The 14,221-nt window shown below is 38.7% G+C and overlaps 1 protein-coding gene across 1 annotated transcript in view; it reads left to right on the forward strand.

Annotated features, from left to right (window-relative positions):
* The window catches only part of bsnb (bassoon (presynaptic cytomatrix protein) b), a 55,051-nt gene that overhangs the window by 4,204 nt on the left and 36,626 nt on the right, over positions 1-14,221 (forward strand). Inside the window, exon 2 of the mRNA XM_055221738.1 lies at positions 1,459-1,813. Within this exon, the coding sequence (XP_055077713.1) occupies positions 1,459-1,813 (355 nt within the window). The remainder of the gene's footprint in view (positions 1-1,458; positions 1,814-14,221) is intronic.

Genomic DNA, 14,221 nt, shown 5'->3' on the forward strand with positions numbered 1-14,221 from the left:
TTAGACAACTAACATTAAGAACAAATGATGCATGTGAAAGCCTGATCCAAAGCCTGACCTTTTAAACGGAAGCGGCTGGATCACTTTCACTGTGATCCCAGTTTCATTTCCAGTGGACAACCGTTAAATCAATACAGAGAAACATATAGCATCTCCATTAAAGCCATACATCCATGGATATCAGATCTCTTTTTCTGTACCAAGGGGCACACTCCAAAGGCAGTTGTCAGCTATCCCACGTGTTTAGACTGTGCTCTGCATTACTCTGTACAGTGAATGCATATTGTCAATTGCAGTTTATAGATTTATGTCACACTTTGACTTTCTGTGGAGAGGGGGAATTAACAGCTGAACTGTAATTGAATTGAATATGAATCCTAACATTTTATTTATATATTGTGTCACAACACAAACATTTCAAACTCACAAGCCTCAATAAAAAATGTATAACAATGATCATTTTGGATTTTGACACAAAATAGTAGTAGTACTTTCTTAATTATCACCATGTCATATACTATTTATGATATAGATCAATCTATTCTGTTGTATTTATACAATTTTTTTCATTATCATTATCTTCTTTTTTCTAAATAATAATGGTGTAATGACATTTTCCGTTGATCTGTCAGTTCTCACATCATTGAGACAGCATGGACCCTCACATGGTTTGAAAAGTGTGTTTTTTCCTTGCAGTACATAAAGGCATCATGCAGAGAGTCAAGCAGAGATGCAGGTGTGGAGCAGCCCCAGTTATCTGCAATGACTCACAATAGCTCCATGCTCTATTTACATTTGTTACATTTGTTTCACTTGAGCGCACAGGTGGAGGTGCTTTTGAATGTCAACACCGAAACAAAAACAAGACCTGTGTTGAGTTTCAATTGACGCAGGTGTTCAGAGCCCAAATTTGACTAAAATGTTTGTAAATATCGTCTGATCTGTGTTCTTTGTTCTATGCTGAGGTCATAGATGTGTCCAGAACAGCTTCAAAGAATGAAAACCAGCCACGCTCAGAGAAAACTGATAGAGGCTATATAAAATATTCAGCATTTGTCTCTGTTAGCCAACGTTTTGAGTAGTCTGATATCACACTATGAGCGCCCCAATGTTTTCTCCTGTTGCATTTTTCCTTTTTAATAATAAACTCCTATATAGAGGTTTAATTTGTTATAGCCCATACTGTAAAAACCCATTAATCTAAATGTATTGTGCATTAAGTATAAAGGCTGCATAATATGTTTACTGCAGTGGTAAAACCAAGCTTATGAGTGCAACAGAAGAGCCTTGAATCAGTAATGTTCTCTACACGCACTTATGCCAATTTATTTTCTCAGCAGCTAATTTTCCTAGTCAAGCTAATAAATGCAATTCTGGAGGTGTTTTTTTTTTTTTTTTCAATAGCGACTTACATTGTATTTTTTTAATCTGTCTTCTCCTGAATTTTCCATCTTATAGATCTCCATCGTCAGATCCTGGGCCAAAAGCTGCCCTCCAAAGTGACCACCAAGGGACGGGGGACAGACTGGCCTCACATGGGACTGACCAAAAGTCCCGGATGACTCTACAGGTGGACTCAGCCGGCAGCCGGACGGGGAGGTCCCCCTCTGTGTCTCCCGACCGCAGCGCCCCATCCTCCCCCTACTCTGTGCCTCAAATCGCTCCCATGCCCAGCAGCAAACTGTGCCCAGTCTGCAAGACCACAGACCTGATGGGTAACGGGGACAACAAGCCCAGCGCCAACACCTGCACACAGTGTCGTTCTCTGGTTTGCAACCAGTGTGGCTTCAACCCCAACCCACACCTGACTGAGGTAAACATCATATTTGTTCTCTGGGCAGCTCAAGCAAGGGACAGCACTTATATGTAGTGATGGATAAGCCACACAATGTTGTGTAGTTTGTGTTATAACTAAGGCTTGTGGACAATAATGTGTGTGCACTATATACCAGTTATGCTAAAAAGTACAGCATTTACTAGATCTTTATTATATTGTTAATAATCTCATGAATTAATATTACATTTTCACTAAAGTAAAAGTTATAATTTAAACAGGGGAAGTAGCAAATATTTACAGAATGCAAAAATAAACATTGACGTTGGGTTTCAAACTGGAAAAGTAGTTTTAGAAATTTGGTTAAATGCAATGATATGTTATTATCATGTTGGATAGTGTGAGTTCTCAATATTTTTACCTTAAAATGTTGCCCTTAACAGTTGATTTTAGCCTTGCTCCCAAATCCAAAATTGGCGATGCAGATTTACAATAGTACAGCTCATTTCTTATTCCAGGCCTGATATTCACTGTATCCCAGGTGTACCGCACAGCTCTTTAGTAACCCCAGCAGCAGCTTAGAAATGGACCACTATCTTGCAGTCATTTTTCATACACAAATTCCCCACGCTCACTCAGGGCTGGTTCTGGAATATGAAGAGCACTGCAAGGTCCAGTGCATACAACATTTGAACATTCTAAGCATTTCAATTTTTGAGGTGTGAGAGTTGAATTATGTTGTGGTAATTGTGTTTTTACAGACCTTTGGTGACAAATGATGTTGTTATGCATTTGTGACATTTGGTTAGTATGAATAATGTCTACATAATTGTTTATATGATTTGTGTATGCTGGTCATTTGAAAATCTGTTGCAGGGTTTTATAGTTTAATAGTCTGCATGAGAGTATGAGAGAGGGGTGTGTATGAAGGTTGATGTGCTCGATGGTAGGATGCCGTCTCCTATAATGGGGCTTATTGGCTCTTGCGTGGCTGATAAACGTCTCTGGATAAGGACTGCTATTAGTTATTTGAACTTTTGGAATATAGAGTGTGGCAAAGCTGGCAGTGATCAGGTGGCAGATCTGAGGATGTTGAGGTTCTCTGTGGCTCAAAACTGGGACTAAGCTTGGACTAAACCAGGACTAGAAGAGGTCTAAAACTAGTCTATATCACTGCTAAACTGGGGTGAATTGCATTTGAGTATGACATTATGACAGTGATAACATTATTAAGATTCAAATAAATATTAAAATTACAAAAAAAAGATTGTCTTTAGAGTTCAGCTAAAATATAGCTGATGTTTCAACTGGAACTGAACTGAAAAAGTGTGCAGATCTATGAGAGACTTGAAAGAGAATTGAAAATGAGTTGGTCAGTCTCCCAGCTTCCTATAGATGTTATTGGACATTTCCAACAGAACAAGCCGTATTGGCAGTCTACGCTGTTCTTAAATGGTTTTCCTGTACACAGTTTTGAGCTTGATAACATACTCTATCAAACAGTTTTCCTGCAATGCTTCTGGTACAAAGTAAATGATCTCATGATGATACACACTTTTACCATCACATCTGAACAAGTACATTTGTAGAGTCACTGTGATGACTCAAAACGCTTTGCTAAGCATCATAACCACCATCACAACTTCACCTCATCATTTCAATTATTTCCCTTGCATCTGAACAACGATTACTCCTATCAGGTAGCTGGGAACACTGACTTTGCCTTGCTGAAATAAATCTCCAGTCTCTATTTGAATAAGGCCATGCTTCACTGTGACTGTCAAGTGGGGCTATGTCATCTGTCACAAAGTTCCACATCAAGTTTGGTGAGTCATGGTGCAAATCCCAGCTGGGGTGATGTTTTAGTTAAGCTGTCTGGAAGAAACAATAGTCTAAATAACTATGATTATTTAAGAAGAGTATGTGTTGAGAGGAAGAGTTGTACTGTGCAGATAGAAGTGGGCAATATGCAAACATTTTAAATCATTTTTAGAGCCATGATAACAATTTTGACTCTCTACACAAAAGGTACAGTTAACTAAAGCTCGCCTGTGAAAAGTCACACTTCACTGTGATTTGTTACCTGCATCTGTCGCTCATTTAGAACATGAGAGAGACTGATACTCACTTATCACCAAAATAGCATATTGTCACAGGGATCAGGTTACAATTTCATTTTAAAGGGGCTGTTCTAGATTGTTTTCATGTAATGTAAGTATGTGGTAAAAATGAGACCACTGTGTGTTGTTTGCATTTAAACATAAAGCATTTTTATTGTGCGTGAACCAAGTTAGTAATTCTGGTGTGCTGTTAACATGCTAGTTGTTGTTAGCATTACTGTGACCACAAAATCTGCTCTGGCTAGAAATGTGCTAGTGATGAATAAGTTTGGACCACTGCAAACATTTTAAAATAAACTTGATCTGTTTTTCCCATTTTTTAAGACAGTAAAAATCAGGTATAGCGTCTTCAATTGCCATCATCAGTCCTATGGAGGTATTTTGGTCACTAGATAACAAAGACACCAATGTGAAGACAGATCTGGGCAGGCGGTGTGTGGAGGCGAGTACAGCAGAGAGGAGCGCAGAGGTGGATGTTATTGGTGAGTGAGACAGTTGGTTTTGGAGAGAGTAGATGAGAAACATGGGGAGAGATAGAGTTCTGCCTCCCGAGAGCTGAAGCTTTAGCCCCCTAACCCACTTAGCATGGATCGGGCCACCATGCAGCGTATCTAACACAACCTTATCACCTATCGCAAAAGTGATGAGGGCCAAATGTCCCTGATAATGAAGAGAGGGCAGTGGCGAAGCAACAGCAACAGAAAAATAACCCATACAGGATTTATTGCAGTAAACCCATATGTGCTTTTCTGAGATGAAGATGTTAAAGATGTTTTGGGGAGTGAAGGACTGAATGATTTATTTATTTATTTTGAATTTATTAACACAAAATGCAGTTTATAAACAAACAACAAAAGTATTCAGCCCATCAGTACATTTTTTACAACGGAAATACTAAAATGACACCAAAAACAACTTAATAACTCTTATACTGAGAGAAAGATCATATACTGTATGGATGTATATAATAAGTGAAAAGAGAATACAAAGGATTAAATCAGGTGGATGCTGATGAAGGCATGTTACAAAGACAGACAATATATGTACTGTATATGGTTAATACTTACTGCTGTAGATGCTCCCTGTATTTCACTATATTACACTATGTAGGCCAACTCCATATGCTCTGTTTGTAATCTATATGAATAACACAATTTTGCAGATTAAATGTTTTTGTTTTTTTTAAATCATAGAACTCTACTTTCAGGAATGTAGGCCACAGGTGATACAAGGTTATGTGCGGACCACCGGCTGTGCATATGAAAAGTGCATAATGAATCCCACTGCATCAATTAGTCCATTGGAGATCTTGCTTGGTTGTCTTGGTGGCACAAGTGACTGCAGAGCATGTGGCATTCCCAATATTCAAGATGGTTTTGTTAATTACAGGTAACACATTTTTTATAAACATGGATTCCTCAAAATTATGCAGATTACCAGTGTTATTCGGTTAATCGATAAGGACAGGTCACAATATAATCGTTAGAAATCAAAAATATTCATTGTGAGTATTGCAGAAGTTAAGTTGTTTCAATCTACTTAAATATATAATGTCTATTTATGTCATATTGATTGTCTCAAGCAGGACACATATGAATTGTATTAGACAATGAGAATGGAAGAAAACCATTACTGGTGGATACAGAAATGCCATATCCTACTTACAATCAAGCATCAAATATTGTCAAAAACCTGCTTAACTAGTGCAGTGTTTGGTGTCTGTCTAGAACTGATGAAGTATAAAATTAGATGAAAGGCAAGTTGAGACAGTGTTGTACATAGCGATGTGTGGTAAATGCAATTTGCAGAGGAGCAAACTGCTACCAGCAAATTGGTGTTTTTGTGTCGCAACACGTTTTGAGTCTGTCCATCAAGCAAGAAGGTGAGGTGCCTTTCAAAGTGTCATTGAAAACTAAGAGCTGTTTCCTTGGCATCAGAACAGAATTTTACCACATCTCTGTGTCGCTACTGTGAACATGCCCAGTTTGATTTGATTGAATTATTATTTGCATAATAATAAGTCCAAGAGAGTAAAAAAGATTTTTAGAATTCTAATCAATACTAAAACTATTTTCAAAACTAGATACTCAATTGGAGAAATATCTATACTGAAACAAATGTAGGATAAAATCCTGAATAGCTTTCTATATCAGAACTAGTATAAGACCACATGAAAATGTTGTAGTGTAGAGGTTTAAGCCGTTGCTGATATCAGTTCCCAGCCTTCACTGTTTGGTGAATGTCTCTACCCTCTCACCTCATTTTACATTATGTGCTCTTTTCATAATAAAGAACATAAACAAACATTATTTTCTGTTGAAAATGACATTCTCTTCTGTAAAACCTTCTTTATCATCAGCATCTTTGTGGTATCTACATTGGCAAAGAGTATCAAGCTTTTTCCTTTGTATTAAAATTGAGTATATTTTAGTATTGTAACAACACCATTGCTGATAAACACATTATATTGTCCATGTTTGAGTTCTGGGCAGAGTGCTCTGTATAAGTGCCTGATAGAACACATATTTTTCTAGAGTGATAAAACCTTCTTTATTTAGCCTCGCAGCAGAAGAAAAACTGTCTAGGTTTGCACAGTCCTGTATTGTGTAATAACGTTTACTGAATATATTCTTAATGTCCACTGAAGGCGTTCATTAGAGCAGAGCGTAGATAACAAGAGCTGGGAGAAACAAAGAGAGGACCACACTGTACCCTCTGCCACTATCATACAGGCAAACATCTGCTTTATAATTGGCCCAGAGTCTATTTATAGGCCCTATCCCCCTTCTGTCTGCAGTGACGGCCTGGGCCTGAAAAGCCACAGCTGAGAGGAGCAGTGAGAGAAAGGGAGAGAGGGAGAGAGGAGGAGGGAGAGGGAGAGAGAGAAAGAAGGAGGGAGATAGAGTGGGGGAAAAGGAGTGAGAGACAGAGAGAGTGAAAAGGAGAAAGAGTTACAGAGGGAGAGAGAAGGAGAAAGAGGAAAGGGAGAGAGACAGGTAGGGAAAGGGAGAGAAGGAGCGAAAGGAAAAGGAGAGAGAGAAGAGGGGAATAGGAAGAGCAAGGGGAAAGGAATAGAGAGAAGGAAGGAGAGAGAGAGAAAGCCTTACAGATAGAGAGATAGAGCAGGGAGAGATAAGGATAGACTGATGGAAGGAGAGCAGGAGCAAGACAAAAGGGAGAAAAAGAGAGGAGAAAGATATGGGGCTATACATGAGCATACATTAACATCATCAGGTCCATGTGAACAACAGGCTGACGTATCCAGACCACAGTCTCTACACAGGAATAGAGTGAGAGTGTCGCATGTATCACCTTGAGCAGTGCAGCAGCACTGATAAACTCTCAAGGCCTGACCACCTGGAAATTTTACAAAACTCTGCTGTATGAGGAAAAAGAAACTGCATGACCTTAGAGATGAAAAACTGTAGTGACATCCTCATGACTAAATGCTCTCAGTGGCTCTCAAATTTTTAACACCAAGTACCACCAAAGAAAGATCTGGTTTTCCAAATACCACCACATCTAAATCACGCACCATTATAGTTTAAACAAAATTACCCAGAGGACAAAATGTAGATAAAATAAACTCTTAAATTAGGCAAACCCTCATACAGAAGAACAGTCCAAGTACTACCAGTGGTACATGCTACATCTATTGAACCATAAGGATCATATTTTGTCACATTTTTACACATACCAGAGGTGGTGAAAGTAAGCCCTGCTTTTTCAATAGAAAAAAAAAAGGTTTTGCTTGTGGAGTGTAGCTGAACAATATTGATAAGGATAACACGTCTTTTTTTCTTAAATATCCTAATAACATATTCACTTGATATTATGTCATACTGACATGACACAAAGTGAAGTTTTAAGTGAAGGTGTAACAGACAAATGTTAATTGCAAAATTATCCACATGTCAGAAATATCACTTTTTATTAAACTAAACTAAAAAACTTTTAAGCTCTTTTTGAAGCAGTTTATTGTAAATGATACACTAAATATTCATATTTCCCAGGGTGAGGGGCAGGGTGAGGGGCAGGACACAGAAGGAGGTCCCGGGACATGAAACTGTCCAGCGGAATTGCAACAGGCAGGGCAAGGAGCAGGAGACGGGAGGAGCAGAAGACGCGAGGAGCAGGAGACGCGAGGAGCAGGAGATGCAAGGAGGTCCCTGGATGGAAAACTGTCCAGCGGAGCTGCATTGGTCCAGGCGATGAGCAGGAGACACGAGGAGATCCCTGGACATGAAACTGTCCAGCAGAGCTGCAACAGGCAGGGTGAGGAGCAGGAGATGCGAGGAGCAGGAGACACAAGGAGGTCCCTGGATGGAAAAGTGTGTCCAGTGGAGCTGCAACAGGCAAGGCGGGGAGCAGGAGACATGAGGAGCAGGAGACGCGAGGAGCAGGAGATGCGAGGAGCAGGAGATGCGAGGAGCAGGAGATGCGAGGAGGTCCCTGGACAGAAAACCGTGTCCAGTGGAACTGCAACAAACAGGGGGAGGGTCAGGAGACACAAGGAGGTCCCTGGACGGAAAACTGTCCAGCAGTGGCTCAGGAACAAAAGTAGGAAAGTAGCAGGCAAGGAAGGTCATGGCCCAGAAAGTCAAAAAAAAAAAAAAAAGGCTCCAACGGAATAGCACCCAGATGTGTGAAAATGCTTGGTGTAATATCTAGTCAGGTCCCAAGTCTTCTCGACCCATGTTGGCCAGATCGTTCTGTCATAATGACTGGTACATCAAAGAGGCAGGCTCGGGATTCAAAAAATGGTCCAGAGTTTATTACAAAAAAAAATGCAAGAGCTGGATGTGGGAGCTGGGTCAGAGGCTGTGGTGATCGGTGGGTCCAGGATTTGAAGAAGACAAGAGAAAATAACAACTAAGTACTACAAATTACACAACTAAGTAAACTGGGTCAAGCAGTTAATACACCTCAGAGGATACACCCCAGAGGATACACTGTCACATGTGTAGAAATGAGCAGGCTCTTTGTACTCCACAGGTTGTATCTTGATCGCTGATTGGCTGCAGGTGAGTAGTGGGTGGTGCCAGATTCTCCGTCCAGCTCCAGGCACAGACACAGAATGGACAGGGAAGACAGCACAGAAACACAGGGAAAAACTGGGATCGTGACAATATCTGACCCCTGAAGCTACACATAAAGCCGTACCTCACATACTGAGAGCATCATGATATTGTTGCCAGAATCTGTGTGATCGATAAAATTACAGTATTGCCAACGTTCTAGTGGAGATATTTAATGTTTTATTTGAAATATTACCTAAAAACTCTAGTTTGCAAACAGTAACAGAAAATAAGTCATAAACTGCACTGCACAGGAGCTTGTGAGGAAAAACCATGAGCCTGGTGTTGTCCACAGTTTTACAGTGCACTTGATAAATTTAATGACTGAGTGGAAGCCAGACTTTGATAGAAGGAGCTATTGTACTGTTGCCCAAACTACACTTTCACATTTTTCATATAGAGCTATGACCCAGCACTTTTCAAGTTAAAATTGTTATAAAACATTAAGTACACATTTTAGGTAACCCCAAAAACTATGGGCAGATTATGCTTTAAAAACAAATTGACTCCCGATATTTGTCTCTATTGTGCCTGAAATTAAAACTTCTGTTTGATAGAGATTTTTGGTACCACTTTATAATAACTAGCATGATACTAAACAATACACTACAACTTCAGAAACCTGATGCACCATGCAGTATAGTTTAATTTGCAGAGTGCATGCTGATTGTGTTGTGATGACACTCTGAAGGGGAGTAACTTGAACTCGGGGAGCCAAAGGAGGGAGGACTCAGAACATTGAAAACAAAACTAATTACACATTTGAATATGTTGTTTTGGCAAATATAGCATTTTCAAAACAATAAAAGGTGACATGGTGATCTAAATATGTTATGTGTCAACAATTTGTACCCCATAGTAATAGTAATAGTAATACCTCTTTAATAAACAATTTGCTCATTGTGAATTAAATTTTTACTCTTGATTTATTGAGGAAGATCTAAGTGTAGTTATTACATTTTTATAAAACATGAATGTTTTCATGTTTTGTGTTATATAAACTTTTAATCATCTTTTCTTGTTCCATTCTTTCAAAACTATCTTCAAAGTGCACTAGAGAACCACTTTGTAGGCTGTTAGAGTCTGCTGTCTAATTTATCGATCTTAGCTTGAACCATAACACAAGGTTTACTGCCTGCCACAAACTCCATTACAAAGAGATATGAACTAAGTAACAGCAGAACTAACTTTTTTTGTACATGCTTTTACAATGAATGACTTGCAGATTCAGACCTAGAAATTAACCATTACGTTCATAGATCCTGTACAAACATGTTTATAGACCCCATTAGCCAAATACAAGAAGTCGAGGGTGAGGCAAGTGTGAGAAACTCAGGTGGACAAACAGAATGAAGTGGGTCAGAAATCCAGCTGAGACTTAGTGAATTTTGCATTTTATACCAGAAGACCATTTTGCATAGAGAATCTGGGACACCGGTGGTGAACTTCAACACACTGTAGTTTGTGCTTCCCATTTCAGCGGTTTTAGCAAATCATCAATAGGCTATTTTTAAAAGTTTCAACACAACAGATCTCCAACTAGAGCTGTAGCCTAATAAAGACATTCTTGTTGGACTAAAGACATATCCTGTTGATTGATTAGTCAACTAAAAAGGGGGCCTGGCAAAAGCTCTCAAAACAATTGCATATCTCTATGTATCTGACCCAAACTACACTCACAAGACTACACCTCCACGCAAGTTCATGCAAAAACATTTATACAGTCTAAAATCAAGATTATCATTTTATTACAGAAACAAATATTGTATCAGAAAATAAATTGTGCAAGCAACCTTTCTTTCTGTACTAAATTATGGGGATGTGGTGTACATGCAGACTTTGGGATCTGCTTTGACACCGTTGGATCCTGTCTTTCACACAGCCCTTTGTTTCACTACAGATCATGGATTTAAACCCATCACTGTACTCTCTATGAAAAAGTGGGTTGGCTATCAGTGCCTATTAGAAGAGAGCAGCACTGTATGAAATGTATCTGTAAGGGACTACTTCAAAAGGATGCCAGAATACCTGACCAACTTGTTAATCATTGATCCCGGCGCATTTAATACCAATCATATGACTGCATAAGGCTAAGGACTAGCCGCACCAAAATTGAGACAGGAAAGAGGCTTTTAGATGTTTTGCTTCACAAAAATGGAATAGACTTTAAGGAAAAACAAAATTGGATCTGTTGACACAATTGACACAATTTCAACAAACTTTTATACACATACCTGCACCTGTTTTTAATGTTTTATTTGGACTTTTATATATATATATATATATATATATATATATATATATATATATATATATATATATATATATATATATATATATATATATATATATATATATATATATATATATATATATATATATATATATATATATATATTTGTATTGTTTGTTTAGTAGTTTGTATTGTATTTTAAACAGGACACCCATGAAAAAGAAACCCCAGGTGCTCTCATTGGGGTCCCTGTATAAATAAAGATAAAGAAAGATAAATTACTGGGAAACAATGTATTTATATAAAGACAGATTAAACTTGAGAATCATGAGTTTAATCTGCTTTTTCACTCATAAATTCTAGCTAACTCACTCACTTCTCTTTTCTACTGTTGTTCCATATTAATCTTATCTAAATAACATAATTAGTCTACCTATACAACTAAGGTGAACTAAGACTCCAGTCTCCAGACCCCTGTTAATCGACTAAATGACTGAAGACTACTTCCACCTATACCAGATATTTCTTATTGTCTTGTTCAAAAGTGACAACTAAGTTTCTATAAACTCACCAGATGTTGGGCATAATGCAACATGCTTATTAGTCAGGTATTGTTTACCTGCTTTAAAATGTCACCAAATGTTAGTAAGCTTGGGAATAAGGTATTTGCTGTGTTTATGTAAATGTTTTTCTTTGGCGCAATAAAAACAATAAAATAAACATCTGCTAAATGTGTTGATAAAAACATATTAATTGTGAGCACTTTCATTCAGTTCGTGGATAATTAAGTCCATGCCTTCTAATATTTACCACTGTGTTATTTCCCGTAATGACTCCAGTGACACAGTTGCACTTCTAGAGTCTAATAAAAGTCTGTAGCAGCAGCAGAGGCTCACTCCCTGCATTACACTGTAAAGGCATTCATTATGAGCTGTCCCTTTTCTGCACTGGTCCAAATTCAATCTCATGCACGGCCACTCTGCATTACGTCTCACTGTCTTCCATAATACTCCAGCACTCGGCATTGTGGATAACTGCTGCTGGCACACCTGACAGTCTATGAGCCCCAGGAATTCAAATGAGATACTCACATATTTTAATCAATTTTATTACTCACCTGCTAGCATTAAAATGTAAATGGTATGGATGCTGTTTAGTTGCTTGTAATGCTATACTGGCTCAGCACTTTGATGAAGACATTGTAGAAGAGAAGGACAGAGGACAGAGGCATAGGCAGGAATATCAATGTCTTTTGGAGTAATTTGCAAGAAATTGATAATGCGTTCCATTCCCACTGTCGAGGGTCCGAAAGTGCAGTGCTCAGCTTCCTGTGTGCCGTGGTGAGGGGAATGCTGCAGTGAGGACTCCAGGTGGACAGCTGTTTTTTTCCTCTTGTTTGAAACAGAATCCATTCATCCTGGAGCATGTTTGATGCTCACAAAGTTAGTTTCCAGGGAATGCCTCTGCTGTCAATAAATGGAAGACTCTGCTTTATCATGTGCAGCAGGTAGTGACGGGGGGCAAAAGGATTCATCTCAGAAAATGGAGGACATTTTACTGATTACTTAGAAGTATGGATTGTAATGTCTACAGCGCATTGAAGGCTGAAAAGTGAAATGACTTAAGCGTATTATTTTGTCTATTGCTGCTGAAAAGATGAAATACATAAATACACAATTATCTACTTAGTGGACTACTCATTATCACATATCAGTGAGTTGAGTTCAGCGTTACATTATTTGCTTGTTTTTGTTTGTTTGCTGTTGTTTTTGAATGCATGTTGTTCACAAATCTCATTTAGGACGTGTTTGTTGCAAATATTTGACCCCAATCTCATGGTACTTGACTTAAATGGAAAATCATGCTAAACACTAAGATTATGAGCATAAATTGTTTGGCATAGCTGTTGATGGAGCATAGCTTTTCATGGACTAATATCTGACCCACTTAGAGGAATCCCTTTCTGTCAGAGAGAGTATTGTAATACACGTCTATGCAGTGGTAGTTTGGTGTAGATCCAAGTCTCTGTGGTCCCTGCTGCTAAAGGTGCTATTTATGGAGCAGGTTCTTGGTGCATCCTGTTGGCTCACACTGACTTCCTGCACAACCGTGGGCTCCTGCGTGGCCCCCGTGACCTTTGCATCAGTATGAGGGAATATGGCTCATCTTGTATGTCTACATATGAAATTATTTGATCACCAATTAAAATATAAATCATTCTGCATCAGTTGTATTCCTTATTCAGCCCAAAATTGTATCTTAAAAATAAATGTAAAACCGAATAGGAACAAACACCATAATTAACATCTAATAAATGGACATCCTGCTCAAATCAATATATCAAATGAACAGATCTGCATTTTAGATTTATGAGAATGCACGTGTGGCATCTGTACCATTTGAGGAGCAATGGTAGTATGTGTAGTTTTATGATCAGATTTCACATTCCCACTTGATCACCTCGTAACATGGAGAGAGACGGAGGAGAGTCACTGATATTGATGAATCTCAGCTCTCTCTCTCTTCTTCCTCTTCTTATTTCTCTCTATGCAGCTGCCTTTTTTTCCTATTTGCATTTAACCACTGTGCACAATCTGATTATTGCAACTGTAATTTCCTGAAAAAAAAACAATCAAGGTCAATAATGATGGCCGCGTGAGGAGGTGGCACTAGTGGAGCTGTGATTGGATAAAAGCTCCAGTGTTATGGTGTTGTGTTGCTTATCTCACACTCCACAAATACTGCAGCCTGTCCCCGGGCTGCACCTCTGCTCTCAGTGTCTCACTTTGCTTTTGATTGACAAGGAAAAGCAAGACTAGGCTTCAACCAGGCCTCAGCACCCTGCTACTATAACGACAGACAGCCTGTTACTTAACATTGCCTGGTTATAGAAATTAAACTGTGACTGATTTTATTGCAGTGGTGCAATAAAATCAGTCACTGTATGAAATGTATCTATGTATATATACATATATATACATGTATATATGTATATGTGTGTGTGGGGGGGGGGGGT

Source organism: Periophthalmus magnuspinnatus, chromosome 5 (assembly GCF_009829125.3).
Source record: "Periophthalmus magnuspinnatus isolate fPerMag1 chromosome 5, fPerMag1.2.pri, whole genome shotgun sequence".
Taxonomy (NCBI): Eukaryota; Metazoa; Chordata; class Actinopteri; order Gobiiformes; family Gobiidae; genus Periophthalmus; species Periophthalmus magnuspinnatus.